Source organism: Perna viridis, chromosome 15, assembly GCF_037379345.1.
Source record: "Perna viridis isolate PV_CMFRI_1.1 ecotype Kerala chromosome 15, ASM3737934v1, whole genome shotgun sequence".
Lineage (NCBI taxonomy): Eukaryota > Metazoa > Mollusca > Bivalvia > Mytilida > Mytilidae > Perna > Perna viridis.
In genome coordinates, this window is record NC_142459.1 from 7,925,791 (window position 1) to 7,950,872 (window position 25,082).

Below are 25,082 nucleotides of genomic sequence, written 5' to 3' on the forward strand. Positions count from 1 at the left end.
TAAAATTTCGCGGAGCGGAGCGAAGCAAAAAATTGTTTGAGGTTCATTTTTTAATAGTCTTCTAGAGTGGGTGCAATGTAATTATTTTTTTGTGGTAATATTAGCGAGAAATTAAAGTTTCAACCTAAAACGGCCTTAATCTACCCCTGACAAACCATGCTTTGTAAATTTTAGGGGGGTACACGCCCGCCACGCCCCCATTTGTATCCGCCCCTGATATAAACCAGACATTCACAAACTGGGGATACATTTTGTTAAGAGGGGTGTTCGGTTTTCACAGGATAAAAAAAGTAAATTTTATATGACATATAAAAGGACTGTAGAAGATTGTTAGTTTAGATAGGGTAGCGATTTGTTCTGGGTTCGGTTTAGACAGTTTCAATGACAAAAATGTTCGTTTTGTGGTTTTTAAACATGCATCCACCTCTTACACAAAACGTTTCATCAAGATACTGCATAAACCAAAATAATTTTTGACAATTAAGTCAACACCGATTTGATAGGCAAGAAATTCAAAAACGTACTCAAAAATGAAGTACGACTAATCTGTGGCTCGTGGGCAAATATTGACGAATATAAATGACAGACGGGTACTGTTCCATACTTATAACATGACCTATGTCTATAACATACATACATAGTCAAGTGTAGTGCTACTAACAGGCACAAAAGGTTGTTTGAACAACATGCTTCAATTCAATCAATGGCACCATCAAGTGATTGGTCGAACAAACAAAATAAACTGAGGCCACAGAGAGTGGACGACCTAACAAACACTGAACTTGCTATGTATTAACTAGCCCAAACACCATATCGTAACGTGAAAACACTGGCTGTGTGTGAAGTATTAAAAGCTTCGATTTCTGTCAATATTTAAACGGGACCTGCGATTTAGAAATACTCGATGAAATTGTATATTTACCTAAGGTTTTACAAAATATTTACATAGATCTTTAAAGGTCTATATGGTTATAATTGAATGTTGAATTGAAGTTTTTACGAGTTAACAACCGATCGACTGAATTGCAAGTGTCGTGAAGTTTTCCGTTTGAATTCGATAAACCTTGATATATAACCGACTTTTTTTCGGAACATTTGTGTCAATTTAACCGTAAACCCTGACCGCGGAACTAGCCAGCCACCTGTTGTTAAAAAACACTGAGTTTACTGAACAAAAGACTATGCAGCAGACACCAGTTTACATTAACCTTTGAATGAAGTGATAAACTGTCTTGGTCATTATTGACGTTATAGAAATAAGCAACAACTTGTCTTTGTCATACCGGAAGTTAATATCTTTAACAATCACCAGACACCTGTCTATACTAAACATCGAATAAACCGTACAATTGTCTGAAAGATATTTAAAAGTGTCAGTCTCTGTAAGAATCAGGCAGTGAGTGAAACATGATGTGAAAAACCCCACCGTTTTGAAAGTTCAATTTGACTATTTGCAAAAACTTACACTTAAATTGTTGAAAATGTATGCGATATGGGTGATTATCGTTATATTATATCTAGTTCCATTTTACATTGTAGTAGGTGTGCTACTTGCACAAAAAGAGCCGAAAAAATCAAATTGAAAATACTGAAACGCGGATGTAAAGGATGGTCATCAAGGGGAGCGTATCCTATAACCATAAACACGTTGAAGATCAGACAGGCAGACTATGACAAACAACAAGAGAGAAACAAAAAATACACACAGAGATGAACAGCTCGAACACCACAAAAAATTAAACCAGTTAAACCAGGTGCTCTGGAAGGGTAAACAGTTATTGTATCTTCAAGACACCTGTCTTCTTGTGTCCGGCAGAGAAAAAAAAACATCTATGACAAATTTGGTTCATCAGTCATTCTGTGAACAAAAGTCCCATTCTAAAGTTAAAATTTGCTTACGTATGTAATATTTCGACACAAGCATGTGGCTAAAGTCGGAAACCCGAATTTCTGATCTAAAAACTAAAATAAAGTACAATGTACTTATCTCTTTGCTCTACATTTGAGGTGATTGAGGAGGGAGCCAAAAAAATTATAAAAGAAAAAATTGAAAGGGCGCAATCTTGTTATACTATTTAAACATTTGCATTCTCCTCCGAGCAAGGTTAATATGCCAAAATTGAGTAGTGTGATTGTGAGAATTCAGAATTCATATTTACACCAGAATGGTTTAGAATACCAATTGGAGTAAGTAAAATACACAGGCTTTATTTATATTTGGAATGTACTGTAAATTTTTTGTTTGACATATAATTATCTTGAACTGAACAGTTTACCATTTGATTGAGCTTTAAACTATGGTATAAGGTTTTTTGTTTGACTATGTAATTATCAGGTCCAATGTAAATTTGTTCAAGATAACACAGTGACACCAGTCACATACAATGTATATATTTACGTGGAAAAAGTAAAAATATTTGGTATAATTATTTATAACTTGTAAGAATAATCGTTATACTATATGTGTATATCCTAGAATAACACTAGTTTGAATTATAAGAAGACAAAGAAAGTAGAAATAAGTTTGTTTCAGCGGATAAAGTTGCTCATAACGTGGCCATGTTTTGAAATAGTTAAAAGAAACAAGATATACTTGTGCATGTATTATCACAAAGACTATCTGTTCAACCCGATATTATAACTTTTTCGTACTTGTAAAATTAATATCACACTTGCTAGCAGACGTTCTTATTACGTTATTTAAGCTGTGAAATTGGTTTATGCAATATCTTTACAGGCCATGCAATCATGTACATGTATTTGACATTGAACTGTAAATTAAGTATTTTCTAATTAATAGTAAAGCACTTTGTAATACTTTCCTACAGTTAATGGTACGACTTACATATATACAGATAAAAGAAAGTGTTTCCATTACAGAAAACAAACAGCTAAGTTTTATGTACATTAAAGATGAAATTGTACATAACGATACAAGCAATCATTACAGTTTCAACAAGGCGGAGACTATAAGTAGAAAATGTAATTTACCTACCAGGTGAAAGTTCCATCTGACGTTTGGTGATGCTGAAATGAATATTCTCTTTGACATGTCTCATCTTATTACAAAGGTCTTCAAGTTGTTTCTGGCTGTTTTGAGACTGCTGCTTAAACTCGTCAATTGTACCAGATATAACATTGACAAAGGAAACCAAATCTTCTACAGGGAAATCTTGATCGACAGTATTGAATTTATCAGTTTCAAAAACTTCACTATATTCCAAAATTTTATCGTTGAACGATTTTATTTGATATTCCTCAGACGCTTTTTCGGCCCATTTGTCTCCTTTCTCCTCTTTGCTATTATCTGGATCCTCCTCAACGGGGCTTGCCGTATGGCCGCGGATCCCACCATTCTGCTCTGCCACATCATCGATGTCATTCTTTTGCTGGTCCTTATTTAGATCCTCGGCTACCTCTACTTCCTGTTCCGGAGTTTTAGCGCCATTCTGTTCAACAACTTCCTGGGTTTTCTCTTCCTTTCGGAAATCGTCTGCAGACTTGTTTCGCGATTTGCTTCCCTGCATTGTTTTAGGCTTTTCCATAGTAACTGTCTTTGATTTATGTGAGGTTATGCTGTAATTCCTCTGTGTTTTCTGAGTGGTATTAGAAGTCTGACGTCTGTTTTGTGCACCACCAGAAGTGGCACCCTTCCCGGCTTGGTGGGCATGTCGCTGGTTGGGAGCTATTTGACGTCTTTCACCAGGCATTGTCGATTTTAATCTAAATCAAAAATCTAAAATACAAATTATTCATTATTAGGTAAGATTTCACACTGACGCATTTGTGTATCGTTATCAATTTGCCATTTCACTACTCACTAAGCAAAATTAAAGTGTTCAATTGTTCCCTCTGAATATTATCCGTTATTCCCTGTAGAACATAAACGCACGTTTTCTCATAAAATATGCATGGACAAAGTTAATAAAATTCCATCTGTTTGAAGACATAATGACAATGAACACTTTTCATATTTTATTCACAAAAAAACTTTTAAAGCCGTTTAATAACAATTAACATACTCTATCAACACCCCAAGAGAGGCTGAAGCATTGGATCAAAATGCCAAATATCTTCCTGTACAACAAAAATTATTCGATCAACAGCTGTGTATTGTCTTTTTGCTAACATGTGGTCTTTAGATATCTTTTACTATCAACTGAAACACACCGGTTTTATGAAAAAAGTCGTTTGGGACAATAGAGAAACATACTACTTTAATACACAGGGTATGCTTATATAGGAGCTTCTATGGAATTTAATAACAGATGCATTATACAAATATTGAAAGCAAAACCTTTTAAGTATTACTTGGTTTCAATGTTATGCAGCTGAAGGTGTACTGGGACAGCTCATTTTCCCAAGACCAACACAATAACACATTTTGTAGTTACATGAATTAATGACTCATGAATTTAACTCATTCAAATTGGTGGTATTGTCGACCTCCTGTACAGAGGGTATAATATTCGTTATTTTAAAGATACACAAGTGTAGCAACGCGCATTCGGAACTACTCGGTCATTTTTGCTACACTTCATCAGTGTAACCAGAAAGGCTGATTCAATGTAGTTCTGATTGGAGTGATACGCAGTAAATCGGGAAGCGGTTAAATGTCTGCGGGGGATTTTTGAAGAGGTATACATACAGTTAAAGAGGTTTAATCCTTTGCGCAAAATAATGGATTCTGCACTGTAACGACGCCGTAAGTTTCGGTACCATTTCTTGTAGGTACATGTTGTATGGTGAAAAAGCAAAGGCGGATCCAGGCCCGGCGCGTTGGGTGCGCGCCCTCTCGTTAAAAAAAAAAAACGAAACAAAACAAAACGGTTGAAATGAAATATAATCGCTGGAGCGTGAGGGTGCGCGCGCCCCTTTGGTCAGTCAGCGTGTCCACCCGTTCTTCAATTCATGTATCCGTCCCTGAATTTTTTTTTCACCAAAAAACGGGCATTCATTGTTTTTTTTTTTAATTTCCACAAAAAAATCATACTTGCGCTAAGATACACCCCTGCCTGGTTCTTGGTGTGATGGTTAAAGAAAGTAACAACAGCATTCAATGACGTTATATTACATAATCATTTTCAATTTAATCTTCTTAATAAAAAGCTAAAATAACATGCGTACACATTGTATTGGTTTTAGAGATCATAATATTCTTTGATATGTTGACAGAATTTCAATTTCACTTGATCACATGTTTTAAAATCAAAGTTATACTTTTCAAAACGCTGCACGTGTAAAGAAGGACTTTTTTTAATTATACGATCAAAGATTTACGAAGAATAGGTAGGTATAACGAGACTAGATAATTAAGTCTTATTTCGTGGTAAAGATTACGCTTGATAATTTGTTAGATCCTTATTACGGTATATTAAATCATTCTTCAAAGTTTTCGTGGTGGTCTTTTTTTTAAATTTGTATAAATTTTCGCCATGTACATGAATATATGCACTTGTAATACGAAGTTACATGTAGTTACATGCTTACAGGTATGCTTATTTTTTTGGCATACTCAAATTAATAACACGTAACTGAGCGATACAAGGGGGGGGGGGTCAAACCATAGGGGCTAAAGTTCAAATCAAATCCGTAAAATGGGAAAAAAATGCACTTAAGTGTTGTTTTTAACGATTGTGTTTACATTTTCTAAAAATGGCCATATCCGAAAATGTAAAAAATAAAAAATTTAAGTACATGTATATATTTTTTTCCAATTCTGTTCAAAAATAATACAGTTTTCTAAAAGTGAAGGGGGTTCCGAAACCCTCCCACTGGATTCGCCACTGAAAAATGCATCTGTCACATGTATCTCTGAATTTGGATTGGAAGCGACTACGGTACATGATTTTTTTATGGGAATGACAGTACTAGGATTTCTTTTCATTTTTTTTTGCATTGATTTTTTTAAATGGTACATTTTACATGTAGGCCACTAATGATCGGATTTAAATTAGTGTGCAAAATTTTAGACAAAACCACGTGAAAAGTAAAAAGTAAAAACAATTATAGTACTAGTAGCTATAGCCGAATATCTCATTTCCCTGGTCGTTTCTTTTTAATACAATTACATCCCATCACACTGTCAAAATGTGAGAGAAATGACGTTGAACATAATGGTAATTGATGTAAAGTATTGAGGCTTGATCGTGAACGGGGAATGTTCAGGGCCGTGCAAACAAATGTTACTTTTCGACAAAATCATCGAAACTTCAACTTTTACGGACAAATCAAAGATGTTTGTCAAACTGATTATCATTTGGAAAGAATGTAGAAACATATCTTTTATTCTGTTAATCCCCTTTTTCTAGTGCAAAGAGCACTATTCACGACCATTTCTCTTGCTTGACAGTGTGACGTGGTGAATTAAATGCCTTTTCTTAGGAACTCGATAAATACCACAAAGAAGAAAAAATCCAAAAGTCCCAGACGCTTTTAGCTTTAAGGATTCTTTTATTCGAAACGTTAATTGATGTAGAAAATAAATGAATTGGATTGAAATAAGATTATAATTGAAAAGATGAAATAGACTCAAAATAGTAATAATGATAGCAAATATATAAAGATGATGTAAGCATTTACGCAGAAATATGTATCTAAATATGTAGATGATGAGAAAATAATAACTTTGAACTTCCATAAAATAATAAATATTCCTTTTGAATGACATTAAATGTACTTTAAAATTCCTCTGAACTGACCTGATCAATTATATGCTATGGCTGATATTGTATAACGGGCTAAATCTTGCGTAAAGTGAGAATTTTACCAATATCTATAATGGTGTGACTATGACGTTAGGATACAGGTCTTTGTAAGTATTAGGTAATTATAAACTCTCAAGATAATACAATGATTGATCGTTGGGGTTTAACGCCCGAGCAACAAGATTTCAGCTATATCCAGGCGAACAAGATAAGATAAAAAAATTGATTAAGGTTAACCTACCTCCTAGCATATTTTAATGTTTTTATTTTTATGAAATGTCGCTAAACTTTTTTTGGCTTGGATATTGGCGTTGTACACAAAAAATACGTGATAAGATAGAACTCATCGCATATTTAAATAAATCTTCAGTATATATGTACTTCCTGATCATCCAGAAACATGATTTTTGCATATTTAATTAGTATTTCGTAAGTATTGTAATAATACTGTAATATCTAAAGTAAAGTGCTGCTTTTCATTATTATATAGGCACATGTGTAAATGTTAGTATATCCGTCTTAAAATGTTTAATTTTCGTCCTAATAAAACATTTGAGAACTTCAATTAAATTGCTCCATAAGAAAATATCAAGAGCAATGTTTTGCAATAACAGCGCAATGATTATTGAAATGTAAATACACTTCCTATCAAATCGAATAATCGCATTCAAAAACGCACACCCTACATGAAAGTTTCTTTGTGATTATGCCAAAATCGGGTTCATATTATGCAATGATATTTTTTTTCATTTTATCAAAATGAAAAATCAAGTTTTGGGTAACGGAAGTTATGTTGTGTGCCGTGGATAACTTTGACGTTATACTGAATTACATGTACCATGTAAGGGTTTTAATACGATTTACAGTATGTCTCCTATCTGGATAACGAAATTAATATTACATTTAAGTAGCAGTCTTTGTAAGAAACAGGCAAAATCTGAAAAATGTGATACACCCCAAAAAAGGTTACATATTTTTATTTCTGTAATTAAGTTGTTTTATGGGTCTATATTATGAAATGTGTAATTATTCATACAAATCTGCCTGCTCTTAGGAGATAATCAACATTGAAAATCCAATAGATTCTATTTTATTTGAGTGTTATTTACAGAGTTATCTCCCTTACTTTCGAATTCTCCAGTGCATTCTATACAATTTTTATCTCCTATGAGCACGGGTTATATGAAAAACCAAATGTTAATTTCTGTTTACTATGACATTTCAAACGAAATATCAAAAATAAAAATATGTAGGCTTCCCAACCCTGAATCGCATTTTGCATGATTCTTAGCTGGAGTGCTACTTAAAAAGAATGACGTATCGTGAAGGGAGAAACATGTGCATGTACGTTGTTACTTAACTGTGGGTAACGATCGTCATAATTCGTGCAATTCCGTACAAGTATAAAACGAAGTGAAGATCATTTTGTCCAGTGCATTTGGATCAAACTTTCGAATTCGAAATACACTTGTACCAGTTATATGCATACTGCAAATTTCGTTATGCTGTACACGAGTTTCAAGGAGTACAAACTGTTACCTATCATCCGCAATATGACAGCAATGCATAAGGAAGATCAAGATTAAAAATTAAAGTGTATACAAGAAGTACTAAAACCGTCGAAATGTGAAGCCAAATCCAGCACCGAGTATGACAAAGTGGTTTCATGATGGTTACGAAGCACAGAAAAAAGGACGCCTCCGTTCTGCGCAATCTTTTTAAAATTACATCTTTGTGAGGAAATTCAAACCATTCTAGAGCTTTCGACCAAACTTGGTATATGTACATATTAAGTTCTTTGGAAATTCTGAAATTTACACACAGTTTCGACATAAGTCACAAGATCAAGGTAAAATGTAATAAAATGTATGTACGCCGTAACACAGTCTAATTAAAATCAGCTCTTAATTGTAATATTAGTTTGTTCCCTACGTTCCCGAGTGCGGAAACGTGAACAAATTACACAGCTAGTTTTTTAAAAATGATTGTTCGTAACATGAAGAGGATTTGACATATGCACGATTCACCATGATTGCCCTTGTTGTTCCGCTGCAAACCATGCGCTCACTACATTTGTGTATTAGGCAAATCAAGCACATTGTCAGGACAAATACGGGCGCCCACAGTTAGAAAAAAAGGTCACATTTGATTTGAAGAACCGATTAAATAACGCATGCTCAGTAACAAGAGAAAGCTAATAAAGAAATAAATCACCGAAACTCCATTTTATCATTGTTTTACCACGGGCTGACCATTTCTTTCGCATTGTTTTACCCCGAGAAATAACGATGGGCTAAAAAACGACATAAACAGCCAGTCCATGGTAAAACAATGATAAAATAGAGTTTCCGTGATTTATTTCGATTCTAATAGCTTCTTCATATTTTTTAATAGACGCAGCCTATGTGTTGCACGAAATGTTGGTCATGTGTTTATCACTTTTTTTCTCATGAATTTGGTCTAAAGAGCTTTGAAGTAAGTCATAATAGAATAACATGTAACTGACATGATAAAAAGAAGATTCATTTTTCTATCATAATTCAATTGATTCTGACCGAAAACCACTGTTTATTGTACCACATGAACGTAACTTGTTCATAATCAATGCAAATTTCAAACAAAAGAATTGACAACGTCGAAGTACAATAAAAGACGTTGCAACTCAATTATTGTTGAAGATATTTGTTTACTGCCAGAACTCATCGATCAAATTACGAATCTTAATTCATATGGCGTTTAAAATGGATCGAGTTATATTCAAGTACTTTCCAGTAGCTATGAACCATGGACCACCACGTGTTTAATGAAGTTTCTAACGCCATAAAACAAATATTTAATAGGCGCAATAATCCAGTTCGACAGACTCTTGTCCGGGATGAACAATTCTGAAGTACTTGGTAAATTATTTGAAGTTATAGAAATTCTGAAATTCAATATCGTCTTTAAGTCCTTATCTGATGAGATTATAGAATTGTGTTAATTTATATCTTGGATCTGACGAGTTTAATGAAATATAGCTTCAGTGATAGAAGCGAATGTTTGCGAAGAATCCATACAAACAACGTTTCATAGCTGGATCTGCAAAATGTACCACCAAACCTCTTTCAAAACTTTTAACTTCTATACTCACAACTGTCAAAGAGGGTCTACAGTCCTACCACAACACTTGTTACTCCCGTAGTGGTATTAATTCAATTCATTCGTTTGATTACAGCTATAACCTTGGTTCCCTTGATTACTTTTGGTTTGATGGAGAATTGTCTTTTATTACTTAAATAGAAACAAGACAAGGAATGAGTAAAAGTAGCCTTTCAGGCACCCGCATGCCCTACAAAATCAAGAAAGTGCAGATCCAGACATATTGGAAAAAGATGCTCAAAAAAGGGTAATCCAGACTATTTTTGGCAATTATTGCTAAAAATGTGCGAAATTAACAAAGTTTCAAACAAAAAGGACATCGGCTTCCAACCGCTTGAACACACACTTTCCAATGCCAAAAATACTTTATTAAATGATGCCCCGCTCAAAACAGACACCATTCGAAATTATTTTTAAGAGTGTTCAAGGGAACCAAGGTTATAGCTGTAATAAAAAAGAATGTAATCCAGGGACAAAGACCAGACATGGAAAACAGACAAACACAACAAGAACATAAAGTAACTAAAATCATATATACAAAGTAACAAAAGCAAATGAGCAACTCGGACTCCACTAAAAACCAGGTGCACCGGTAGGGTAAGCGTCCTCTGCTTTTCTAGAAACACCCGCCGAGTTGTTCATAAAAAGTCAAGTCCGGGGTAGACAAACGAGGAAAGGAAAACTATGACCCGTTTATATCATATTATGCGTAATATCTGATTCGTTATTCTGTTCACACTAGGAACAAACAATGTCATTAGCAGTGACAGGCCCAGAGACTGAACAACATTGTAAGGCAGGCCTTATCCCGGGTAACGAAGTTACTCCTTGAAATGTACAGTTTGGATCTTTTAAAATACCCACTAAACTATAACTGTTAGTATTAACGATTTAGCTGAATTATATTTTGAGCTATATTACTTTCTGAGTATTTTCATGTCTTAGCACGAAATTATATCTCTTTCAACCCACCCCCTCCCCTTCCCGAGCCGCCTACGATTAGCAACTAAACAAACAAAGAGAAAAGCAGAAAAAGAAACATACCCTTTTCCCACAATGCAAATCACTCGATTAAGTCCAATTAAGTCAAGATTATCGACCGGAAACTGGTCTCACGTGATCAACAAGTGTGTTTTCAATTATTTCTACAATGTCAAAGGTTAGCATGATTTCCGTTCTTCCATACTAGTGGCAGATCCAGCGAATAACCTTAAAAAGGGGGGACTGAGCCCACAAAAAAACCTTTGTTAAAGACTTTTTATACGTGTAAATACACACAAAAATACGTTATTTTCGTATATTTAAAAATTAATAAGCCCCCTCCCCTTGGATCCGCCTATGCATATTGCCATGGCACCTATTCTCATTAGCTTGACAGTCAAACTTCAGCATTGCTTGAACGTTCTCGATGCATGGCCTTGATCTTTATTCTGAGCCACATTGGTTTTGAGTTTGTTTTTTATCAGCACTGGGACCTTACACAGTGTATAGCTTTATATGCAGTATTCGGTGAGCAGACTTTTAGTGTTTTATAATCCTTTGTTTATAGGAGTATTTTATTTTTTATATACAAACACAACTTCAATTCGATTCTAAAATTGTATTATGAATTATTTATTAATCCAAATGCTTTTAGCTAACACTTATTGATTCCCATTAATAATGTGGAATTAAAAATTCGGAAATTAATCAGAAATTTGATTGATAATATCGCGGATGAAATAATGGAATATTTCGATTGATGTTTGTGAAAAAGTACCACTTAATACATCACATAAAGTTTACTGTAATTACGATTGAAGATAGCGGTGTTTGTCTCGGAAATTATTCAAATATATAAAAAATAAGCTAATAAAATCAGACCGCTAATTCATTTTGAGTTTTACAGTCAATTAGCCGAATGAATATAAAACAAACAAACAAGTCATTCTACAAAGTTCAAATTTGGGGACAATCGTTTCGGTAAAAGGATTGTATATTCATTGTCCCTCGTAGCGTTCGGTTCCCTCAAAATGAGGAATCACTGCAGACAGTTACAGCGGCGGATTCAGAGAATTGCAAAAAAAGGATGGACCCAAACCCAGGACCTATTTTTCCTTTAAAAAAAAGACAGAAATCATATTCACGCGTGTTACTAATGCAATTTTCATGATAATGTTATGAACTTTACTTCTTAATGAGTATTTTTATGTTTTTACGTCAAAACATAACACTTTTATAATTCACAACTTGATCAAGGGGTGCCACTTCCCTTGGAGCCGCTTATGAGTTTTTGTATGGAAATTAGGGTTCAACAAAACATATGCAATTAACTTTTTCTGACATTCTTCCTCACTGCCATATAACTTTCTATAATTTGGTAGAAAGTATATCAATTTCGTCTAAAACTGCATACTAATATCATAGTAAGTTTATACATATATATTTTTAAGTCAAAATCTTACTAAAAATGTTTTTGTAGAAATTTACTGCTTAAATGTATGTTAAAAATGAAGAGTTTCCTGAAGACTTGAAAATAATATTCTATCAACGTTGAAGCATGAAAAGCTCGACCTATCCCATAATAGTAATGCATAGTTAGTGCCTTACTAAATTATTTGCTCTGGGAAATCAGCATGATCATGATATAATTGTGTCTTACCAGATAAAAATTCAGCATTCCGTTACTATCTACTTCACAAATCTTGGTGCTTTTTATATATAGCAGCATTGTTTTAATATTCTATTATATGATTTCTGTCGTAACTTGATTCTTAGTAAATTCGTGAAGGGTTTTTCTGGAAAAATCCGAATAACATTGGGAATGGCCATTCTTAAACATTATGTACGTCAATTTCATATTATAAACTAATTTTAAACGTTAATCCACATTTATTTATGCGGTCAATTGGCTATTTAAAAATTTGTCATGTTCTGTGATTCAGATAAAAGTACATTCAAATTTTGAAGTTTAAAAATACAGATAAAAAGATCCCAAACAAAATTTCAGGCTAATAAAGATCGAGTCTATTTGTTCTTCCGTCCGTTCATGACAAATTGTCCGTTATTTTTCTTCCGAATTGCTTAAATTGAGTTTTTAATGTTCAGTATATTCTTCGTTTGACAAATTGACTTCGTTTTCTTTATTAACTTCTTTTTTTGCGGAAGTGTACCACAGGAGGCCATATCTCAAGGCCATGAAGATGTAGGTTGTCTGTTGACTCTTTTTCGTCCAGCTGTTTCGCGTCTTTAGTTTTGGTCAAAGCAATCGTTTGCATATCTATGTAAGTGGCACGTGTTCAAGAGTCGAAATGTATAAACCACACACACATACGCGCGCGCACACGCATACACACGTTGGTATCTATGCCAGATTTACTTCTCAATTTTGGCATTCCATTGTCTTTGTATCAAAATAAAATGAGACTTCCGTAAAATAAGTATAAAAGGATTCATATAGTTAAATAAGTGCATTGAATTTATCATGATAATACAGCCAACATACACTTTAATTACCAGCTAAAGCCGGATGTGTGACGGACGAACTCAAAGACTACGTCTGTAAAAATGACATCTGCGACCTTGCCCGAATTTAAATAAATACGTTCAGCCTATTTTTAATTAAATTTAATTCAACTCTAACACAACAGCTTTAAAGGGATAATTATACTGGCTTCCTAATACAGTTATTAGAGGTAATTCTTTGTAAATAAACCATTCGTAGTTATTCTTATATGTAAGTTGTATAATGGTTAAAAATAATAATCTACCAAGTACTCTTCTATAGTACCGAAAACACGCTGCAGTAAAGGCACGATCGAATCCAAAATTTCTGAAAAGATGGGATTTCCAAGCTATTTTTTAGTATTGTGTCCAAATATTGCACGAAATAAATAAAATTGTCCATATAATTGGGGTTTCCATTTCCCGGTATCCCCGCCGCAATATGCTATTATTAAAATCTGTCTGTTGAGTTTTGACATGCATAAAATGTACCTGACGTAAACAATGTATGACGTTGTCGTAGTTAGTCAAAACAAAGTAAAACAGGTGTTTTACATAGATATCATCAATAAATACTAATATAGTAAACACATACACAGACGAGATCAGTTCTAACCTCTCACAAAACTGTCATAGAAGTGTCAATAGAATAGTTATATGACTGATTTTGAGCCAGTTCATCTGACATTTCTAGCAGAGCTGGCTCTACTAGTAGAACAGTTCTCGTAAAGCTGGTTCTACAACTGGAACTGTTCTCGTAGAGGCGGGTCTGCTAGAATTGTTCTCGTAGAGATGGCTTTGCTAGAACTGCCAGAAGAGATGGATCTAGTAACAGAACTGGTCTCGTAGAGCCGGTTCTGCTAGCAGAACTGTCAGAAAAGTTTGCTCTTGAACTTTTCTATGACACTTTTAGAACTATCCTAGAGCCGGCACGCCTGGCGGTTCTCCTGAAAGGTTTGAACTGACCTCATCTGTACATGTACGTGTACCAACCTAATTCAAGAGCAAATAAAAAGCATCATTTAAAGCAATTAAATGTTAGATTGAAATTAAACATTGAAAACAAAGGCGAGAAGTTGCGAGAAGTTAAGAGAATAAGTGAGAATGAAAGTGGGAAGGAGGTAGACCTAAGGTAAGGGACATAACTCTTGAAATCAGTGAAATGTTTGTATCATAATAATACAATTTCACCATAGCCTGTCACGCTTTCTTTAAAAACAGAATGAAATCAATCTAAGTTACTTTGATGCGTACATGAGATTAATATAAAAGCCTGAATACAAACATTCAAATGATTTGTAAGAGTTGTGTACCTTACCTTAGGTCTACAAATGAGAACAATTTAGACGAGCAAAAATATAAAAAATATAAAACAAGATAAGAGGTGATAAAATATTTACTACTAACCATATTGGTTACCTATCATTCTTTCTACTATAAAATAATTTTAAAGGAAAAGTATTACTTACATATGTTATAAAGTTTTGTTAGTCCCGACACTATATGTGTTTATCCATTTAATACTGTTTCGTCTGAAACAAAAATATTCCGAATATATTTCATGTTATCGATTTATAAATTTATAATCTTTAAAGGTCTAGGCAGGATTCGCTGGACGGCGCATATAATTATGCCAAATTCATATTACTGGAAAGAACAAGTAAATGGCATGATTTACGAAGCATGGCTATTTTATTGTATAACAGGATACAATGATGGGTCTGTTTTTGTTTGAAGGAACTACTCTGTTGACACAACGTCATAACATGCAAATGAATTACCGATCTAATAAACTCTAGGAAAATTCGAAAGGAAAGTCCGCATAGCAAATAGCAATATCAGGGTAACAAGTACTATCTTTAAAAAATAAAAAGACAGCCGACGCAATTAAGTTTTTTTCTACTTTGAATTTTCTGCATTTCTTTCAGGAAATAACTCATGGCACGCAATTTCGAAACAGTTTTTTTTCGAACGCCACTATGTTATCAGTATTTGGCCAATCGGGGGATATAATTGCAATCAGGTGACTTGCGTTTCCATGGAAGAGCGTCTTTAAGGTCAAAGGGAAAAAAAAACGAAAATATACCGAAGTTTGAAACAACTGCAATAATCCTGACTTTGTACATACAGTACAGTATACATTATACTTTCTCGCATAAGTCTTGTGGTTTGAGTGGAGAGGAGAAACTATTACACGTGCACATGCACCGATACAAAATAATTAAGCTGTTTCTGCTTAATTAGATCTCTAAAACGGTTTCACAGCATGTTTTTATAGAAATACAGAATTTATTCTCAGAAAATTAAAATTTCATTTGATCGTAAATGGAATTATTTTATTTTAAATATGTTCAATATGCACATCCAAGCTATCGAAGTAGAAGAAAACTGGATACACGTACGAAGAGGGGTTATGGTTCAATTTGTACGTTCTTGTAAAACGGAAAGTTTTACACTTACATGTATATATCATTTATGATGAACGAGATACTTTTTTCTTTCGATTTTGTATTGACCACTCACATTCATAAACTACGTACTAGTATTTTAATTTTTGATGCGTAAATACCCTGATCAACAAATTTTGCATGATATTTGTCACGTTTAATTATTAATCAATTCAAATTAAAACGGGAAAAATCAACAAAATTTTATCATTTGTCACTTTCAGAAATCTAAAATAGATATACACAGATAATACCTACTGATATGCAAAATCCGATTGAAGTTGTTCAATACAATCAATTCCTCGTTAACAACCTGTATGGTTGTCCCTGACAGAATCGATTACTTCCCTTTAAACCCGTATCTACACGGCAAAGTCTTTCGTGAAAATATCATTCCACACCAGTTTGTTAATAAAAATGCGCATAAACACAGATACTTTGATAGATAACGGAAAGATAATTCCCTTGTAAATGAGATTTAAATCTTAAAATGATAAATGAATTTTAATCAAAGATGTATTGGTGTTTTCTCCGTTTCGAAATTTAACAGTTTTATGTCCATTAGGTTCCCTATGTACGTTATGTGCTGGGGAATATTCTTTCAACTAAGACAGCTGAGCAGTTTTCTTTTGAACCTACGCAAATAGGGCATATAATGAAGCATTAAACAATATCTGGCCACTTAAAGGTGAAAAATGGGGGATGGCAAAATGTCCAAAAATGGCTCGACTCGAAAACTACATTTTAGATTTTGATGAAAATTAAAACTTTATCAATATTTTATAGAACTACATAACTATGGAAAATTTCAACAACAAAAATTCATTTGTTCGTTCTCAAGTTATCAAGAATATAAGTTGTTTTAACCAGAATGTGCCGATGGTTACATGCTTTAAAATAGTCACCTACTAAGTAACTGTTTTACAAAAACAAATCTAAATTTGAAACAACCCGGCAAAAAAAAAGCCACGCGCGTCACATTGTACCATCCTAACATACCGTTAGTGTCAGCAACATGCATTTGAAACGGTGTAGGCCCGTTATGTAGCACTGGCGAAACGAAAGAGGATAAAGTCAGTACATGTAACAGGACACGGACTTAATTTATACATGTATGAAGGAGTCGTACATCCGCGGCAAATATGCGTGGTTGTGGCGAGTATTTTACCAAAACCGGATACAAATACGTTATTTTTTGCCAAACTTTCACACAAAATAAACGTAACTTTAAGGTGGCTTCTAATCCCCGTACCCCTCACCGTACTCCTCCGAAGGACCTGCAATTACAGGGTTATAAGGAGTTAACAATATTACTACATGTAACTAACGAACTCACACAGACAGAATGTACAACCAACTTAGATGGCAGAAAAAAAAAATCAACTCTCGTTTTTAAATCTCGCAGTGCCATAAAATATGAATTTTTATTGCAATCAAATCAAAAAGCGAATTAATACCTGACAAATATCAGTTTCAAAGTGATTTCCATATCACTATTACAAAGAAACTGAACAAGCCATATATGACAAAAACCGTAACGAAAACCAATAAAACAGATATAGTACATAATTATACATCCGAACTAAGATCACAACCTACCCTTCATTTCATGCTATATTTCCGTCATTTTAAACGATTTCCTATTAACAAGATATCACACTAAGCCGTTCCTACCTTGTTTATATGTATATTTACCAGATTATCATAATTATATAGGTTCCTATGTACATTTTCATATTTATTTTATCAATATAAATGAAAGTTTATTCCCGGCATCGTTATGTGTTATTGACAACGGTCGAGGTCCAATTCAGGGGATTATTGTGATGCAGCGAGATGAACAGCGTTTGTAATGTAAAAATACGACGTTTTTATGTAATGAGTTATATACAGTTTAAATGTAGGTGTAATTTTCACAAAGTAATATCTGCATCTGTATATAATTTCCTAGTTATTTCACAAAAACGCACTTAAAAGACTGATGCAGGTACTGATAAGATATGAATTAAGTAAAATGTTTTAAAGCCCTTCGTGAATATATCTATGTGCATCTGGATAATTACACATAGAGGTTAGACATTTAAGTACCAGTCGTTTTAAGAATCATGCAAGTGATAGCAGAACACTGATTCATGACAGCCCTAGAATTAAATTCAAAGTTGGATATTTTATAGAGAATGATAAAAAAGGCAGTTTGTGCATTATTTCATAATTTTTGGTTGTGTTGCTATGGTTACAGGTCCACATTAAGAATCAAGACTTTTTGCAAATAATAGAAATATCAAACTAAACATTAAAAAAAAAAAAATTAAATTAATTAAAAAAAATTTGAGAGACAAGTTTTATAAGAAATTACACGTTTGACCGCATTACTTAAACAATTCTGTAAAACAGACTCAACAGTTAGTTTTTAGGTGGTTAATTTATGGTATTTTTCTTGTCATATATTTTTAAGACCAAAATTCAAACTATGAAACTTCATTGTAAAGTTCATTTGTTAATAATAACCAACAAAAAAAATGACTTTAACAATATGCCACGAATCCCCCACTGCATGATCCTTAGAAAGACTGGTACTTAAAAAAACTATTAGACTAAAACAGTTTTTCATTTGGAAAAAGAGTGCTTGATTTTGTTCATCATATTAACATGTACAAAAAAAGTTAATTAAACCACGGGTATCCATCTCCAGCCGACTTAAATACAGGATATAACCAGTTCAGTTACCGGTTTTATTTCAGAGGGAAATATGACAGAAAAATAAATGTATAAGTCTACCTGCACTACAGCTCTCTTGGTGCCAACCTAGTAGATAGATATTGCGTCATGGATAAAAATTAATTACAAAAACATTAGAAGACGAACATTTTGTTCTGCTCTCCCATTTCCGTTTCCCATAGAAACGAATGTATTTTTTTACGTATAACGAGGCATCAAACACGTTTAAACTTTATACTGTATTCCATACTTCGGATAATGGAATAATCATGTTTTGTAAATTCAGGTTCACTTAAAACGTATGTTTGCTCAAATCATTGTTAAAGAGGTCTAATATTTGTTCGTCCGATACATACATTGGTTTTTTATGGAACAGCTGTAATTAAAACTGAACAAACCAAACCATAATACTAAAAAAGACGTCAAAACTCAACTCTGAACAAAGTGTGATGTCTGTAAATGACTGAAATAAAATTAGATTTTCGATATGAATTATCTCATAAGATCAGACAGACTGACATGCATAAATATACATTTCATCAGACAGTATTCGAACGGTAAAAATAATAACACATTCCAAGGATAACGAATAAACATAAAAAACAAACAAATAAAGAACATGAAATAACAAAAATAACCCGTACAAAGAAACGACAAAAATGAGAAACCAAGGCTCCACTATCAACTGGGAATATGTACCAGGCGCACCGGTAGGGCAAGCGTCCTCTGTTTTCCTACAGAAACTCGCCGAGTTGCTCATAAAATGTACAAATTAGCAAAATTGTCCATGCACAAAAATTTGGTTCCAACCTCCGAAACCGCCTCTTCTGAAAAAGAATTCACTATTTTGGATTTAGGTTATACGCTAGTGCATTTGTTGCGTTTAACCTGAAAAAGGGGTGTGCATTTTCTGTACAGTGGAGTGTGAAGAAATCAGTTACAATAGACAAACTGTAACAAACTGATTAATAATAAGAACGCAGTTCAACTTCTACCTGTTAAAACAAGTCAGGTAAACAAACAAATCGCTTGTGAAATTTGATATTTGAATTTGACGTTTGTGGGAGAGAAATGGGTGTTAGATTAAAAGATGAAAAGAAACGTTGTATAGGTGATACAGGTAAACAAAAAGGACACTTGTACAATAAAGGTGAAAGTAAAAATAATTGTCATTTTCTGATGACATTTAAAATTTACGGTCAGTACCTATTTTGCAAATTTATGAGTTTATGAGGACTAACGTAAACTTTAAATGTTTTTATAAAGACTGTAAATATATATATATCTTGGATTGTAGGTCGAAATAAATATTTCTTGTATTATTTATGCTCTACAATTAATCATTGAAGCCTTATGTACAGTGTGGTCTGGCTAAACTAAACCTTTTTATAACCATGCAGCATTTACCAACCTCTTGAGACAAGAAGATCTGATAGAACCTATCATTATATACATTGTAATAATTATATATATATATATTGTATAATGATAGTTTGTTTATGCCAGATTTTCGTTGTTCCTCATCTAAAATGTAAGCCCCTTAAGCAGTGGAAAACATTACTGTTAAGAAACCACACTTTGATCTCAGTTGAAGGTGTAATTTAAGTTTTGTATCATCAAAATTTGATACTATATATAAAGAATCAGTTCATATATGCCTCACCGATCAATGTCATGCAACTAACAGAAACTTCAGGGCCAAATAACTCTGTGTAAAATGAAATTCCAAAATCTACAGAGAGGAGATTTAAGGAGATGTAATTGTTAATCCGACAGATTTGTAGAGATCGGTCATTTTGCAAAAGGAGTTGCATTTGTGACAATTTATTCACATATCTACGTGGTGTATGATTAATGCAAAATCTTTCACTTTAAGGAGGCACACCGAGGGTAAGGGACACAACTCTTACAAATCAATAAAACTTTTATATTCAGCATTTTACATAAATCTCATGTAAAGATCAAAGTAACTTGGACTGATTCCATTCTGTTTCAAATGAAAGCTTGATAGGCTTTGGTGAAATTTAATATGATACAAACATATCACTGATTTCAAGGGTTATGTCCCATACCCTAGCTCTACTTCCTTAAATATCTCCAGTCTTACGATTGGTTTCACTGTAAAAGTTATATATGGGCAAGAAATCTTCCAATGAACTTGATAATGTGATTCTCAGTATATCGAGAAATAGATGTTCAGAGTAATCGCTGTTTATTCAGTTGTTTAATGGGATTTATTGAATATCAGTAGGACATAAAACATTTTACGTACAATTTTCATGCTTTGAATTATAAATCATACTACTGAGAATCTGTTTGACGGCGTATTTACTACCAGTGCCATGGAAAAGGTGAATTGAAAAACAAAATGTGTCAAGATTTATAGCTACGATGTGCATCAATAGAGTAAAAAATCAATCACAGTTACTTAGTATGTAAAAATCTATATTCAAATTGACAAATAAAAACGTAGGACATTTTAAGTATTTAAATACATAGGATATATTTTTAGATGAATACATTATATTTTGTAATAGTCTACTGTTGCCGATCCTGAAATTTAAAACGAAGGGGTACGTTGATTTGTCTAAGGGATGGGATCAGCGTCACTGATTGTAAATGTTCAAGTTTTTCTCAAAGATCACCACTGAAGCATCTTTCAGGAGGACACATAATAAAAAGTACTTCGAGAAGCACATACACAGATGCTTTATTACAAAACGGTGCTCTTTAAAGGCTGACGAAATGCAAACATGGATGTTCCAAAAAATTAGTAAAATAAATTCAATTGTATTAAAACAATGTAGGTCAGTCGAATCATATTTGCCATAAGTGCCAAACATGAATCATGATAGTTTGCAACAGATGATAATCACATGAATCGAGCAGTATATGATTATCATATGTGAACATTTGGCTTCGTCGGTTGAATGGTCAAAATTGAAACTGGTATGTACTGAAAATTGAAAAAAAATATCACTTTTATTTAATGCCAAATGGCCTTACGCTGGAAAAATTGCAATATATGTTGATGTATGGTTTGTGCCTATAAAAACACATGGAAACAATTGTTTCTAACATTATGAAAAATAATTATATACTCCAATATTATTTATATTGACTTGTTTTCCTTGGTTTGTCAAAAACAAAGTCATATGTTTTTCATCGTGCTCATAAAAATATGAAAAAAATACGAGGAATGAATACTTTTGGGCGTATTTCAAAGCGCAGAGAGCATGTTGATATTTTTCCTGTATACACGTACTGGCATTTGATTTTTAACAACAATTCATGTTATTCTATCATTCTACAAATTGTCGAACTTTGTTCATGTTTTAGACGTTAAAACGGTTCAGACAGGTACATTAAGTATAAGAAAATAATAAATAAAACAATAAATTTAGCCAGTTTCATTCTCACGACGTAGTCAAATATGTAATTAAGAAAATAATTCTAAAAAAGATCCAAATGAGTGTGGCATTGGTCAAGGCCAGAATCATTCAGACTAGCTCATAATTTTCTGATTTAATGTACATATTTTATCTTTTAAGTATTTATTCATTCACAAAACTATTGAAAATGGATGACAACACTGCTTTATGACATAATAATGTTCCTGGTCTACATAACATATGTCTATTGATTAAGTATAAACTTTTGTGACCCCTTGTTTAGGTGCCGAATAATGTACATTCATAATTCAGTTGAGAATCGGGCCGTTATGTAGTATTTACAATTTATATTGTATACGTATCTTCCGTTAAACACTATTATCAAACATAAAAATATACATTAGAAGTATATAATGTTTGTTATAAATTTTTGATCAGATTGGAAAAAATCCAAATTGTTTGTTGTTTAGAGCAATACTTTAAAAGTACATGTAATTATTGAAATGACCTTCCTACCCTCACTGTTTAGACTTCATTAACTGTGCTATTGTGTTAACAGTGCTCTTGCCAGTGAGGTTTTACTTGAATGCTTGCTTGTGTGATAGCTGCTTGATATTTGCTTAGTTCTTATTGAAAAGAACTAGGTTTTTATTTATATAAATTGAACAGAAAATTGAATTCTTATATATTTGCTGAGGTACAATTTTTCCAAATTATGCGATAACATCTGATGGTGATACATGGTCTTTCAACCCTTTTAAATGGGTAATTCAACCCTCTGCCCGTCCCCCGCTCCCAAATTGCCGTATTTCCCATTCCCGTTCATATTCAATATCGCTTCATACATTTTCATTTCATTAATATTTTATATATTTTAACCAAACCAGAGTTTGTTTATTTACTATGTGTGAGTAAGTAATGAAATATGTAGGAATTAGGCAAATTAAAACAAAATCATGCTCAGAAAAAAAGGACTTCGACAATGTGGGCAAATAATTTATGGTCTATTGAAGACAAATTGATAGTTCATTTGTCTTTTGGAGGGTCAGAAGATACAGAAAAGCGAGCTCAAAGTAACGAATGAATAAAAGGGGGAAAGTGAATTATCTCCCTTTGATGATAAAATTGCAATGCATTTTTGAATCTCATTTCTGCATTTCAGATAACATTTTGAATAAGATTTCATGGAAAGACGTGTGTGTGTGTTTTTTTTTTCTCATCATGATACACTCACTGAGAACAGCACTTGATAACTATAATTCCCCTTTCCTCCATCATATGACCCATTCCCCATTACTCAGACTACATTCCGGATTACTCAATTGAGTCGAAGTTAACCCCCGTCAATTTTAACGATTTTTGTAGCTGAAACTTGAATTTTGCCATATAGCAACTAAGTCATACCTAGTTAAATTACAAATCAATATAAGGCATCCATCCTTAACACTGCAATCATTCTACTCTTCAGCTTTTCAAAAGGTTTTCAGTCATTATACATTTCGCGGCCTTTTCTATCATTATGTTAAAAAATTTTCATTAGTTGACTGGTGTTGACTATAATTATATTTAATTTAAAGAAATACGAAGGGTAATATAAAAATTATCGAACTGATAATTTTTAAGTACAATATTATTTACATGAACGCCCATTTTATGAAACAAAATACATAAGCATATCAATTAGTGACGTTTCAGTTGTATAGTAAGCTCTAATCTAACTTTCATAATGTTTAGTAAACCGTTAAATTAATAGTAAATTGTTCCGCAAAGTAGTAGACGGGAGTATTAAAAGAGTAGTGTTCGTTTCAAGCACAACATCAAATAAAATAAAGAAATAAAAACCTAACACATATTGCACACAATGCAGTAAGTTCTTATAGTCAGTATAAAAGTCGTAAGAATTAGCTAAAATGCAATTGAAACTCCATTTGATAACATAATAACATGAAATGTAAAGAGTAAGTTGAATAATGTTCACAGAAATGGCCATCTTTACCACAGTTTTAGCACTCTTATGTGAATCATCCCAATATAAATACAAATGATTTCAAAATATAAGAAATACAAGATACTAATGTAAACTTACTTAACTGCTACTCAATATCTAATAAAAATATTATTCTAATGTAGCCAGGTAAAGATGTAATATTTTATTACATGAAATTTAATAATAAAAACAGTAGACAACTTACCTGTCTAGAGCGTTAATACTTTGACAGTTTACTAGTGTTGAAGCTTTTAAATACCAAACCTATATCACGGTAGAATCCATATATCACCACGGTATGGACCAAATGCAATGAAAGTATTTCACATCTAGTTTAGATATTTAACCTTCATTTTAAAGGTTTACCGTGTTAAATTAAAACCTTGAGTGCATTTTGGTCAGCTTTTGTTGCGCGTGTGTTTTGTTATAGTGTATATCCCCCGCTTGAAAAGCGGAGGTATATAGTGATCATGGTGTCCCTCTGTTCGTCCATCCCCTGTTCTAGTCTGCACTGTTCTGAAACTGTCAAATGGAATTCGATGAAACTTTCACAGATTCTTCATTACTTGATGCCAATGTGCATCTTCTATTTTAATCAGCCTTTGTTGCTTGCGTGTTTCTGTACTATTCCTTGTTTAGGTCTGTTTTACAGAGATCAAATCCAAATTACAGTGATGAAATATGGACCTTTTCGTCACTAATGTTTATTTTCAAAATTGAATATTAATCAAAACATATTAAGCAATATTAAAATATTCAAACGTAACCACGAAAACTTATTTCTGAGCTACAGGTAAGTTGTTCAAACATCTGAATGGATGTGAATAGGTTGATTATTAGGAGTATAAAGTAATGAAATTATATCACCTATACAAAACATATAACCTGTTGTTTGTTAGTTTGTTTGTTTGTTTTTTTTGTTTTTTGTTTTTGTTCTTGTTACCATCATTGTCTCATCAAAAACTGTAAATTATTTTAACAGAATGTATATTGTATTGTAATGCCTCACTCCTACATTTGATATATTGTAACCTTAAGTTATTTCTGTATATCCTGAATATGTTCACAATTCCTTTGTCTTGTAAATGAAATTACTTGATATATAAAAGCGCTTTGGTCGTTTAAAGTTTTATTTGAAGTTGCATACCATATAACGAGCATGGATATAGTAGATATGTTAAGAGACAACAATCCCACCGAGATGAAAAAT

At 33.0% G+C, this 25,082-nt stretch overlaps 1 protein-coding gene across 4 annotated transcripts in view; it reads right to left on the reverse strand.

Annotated features, from left to right (window-relative positions):
- Positions 1–24,190, reverse strand: part of LOC148596788 (death domain-containing protein 1-like) — a 49,032-nt gene extending 24,842 nt beyond the window's left edge. The window contains exons 1-3 of one of the 4 annotated variants that reach the window (XM_088564483.1): positions 24,078–24,164; positions 14,798–14,860; positions 2,996–3,736 (exon numbers count right to left, since the gene is read on the reverse strand). In XM_088564483.1, coding sequence (XP_088420609.1) covers positions 2,996–3,710 — 715 coding nt within the window. In that variant the 5' untranslated portion in view covers positions 3,711–3,736; positions 14,798–14,860; positions 24,078–24,164. Of the gene's footprint in view, positions 1–2,995; positions 3,737–14,797; positions 14,861–16,033; positions 16,115–17,374; positions 17,436–24,077 lie in introns of those variants that run through there. The other 3 variants (XM_088564485.1, XM_088564486.1, XM_088564487.1) reach the window with 3 other exon arrangements.
- Positions 24,191–25,082: the final 892 nt, after the last annotated feature.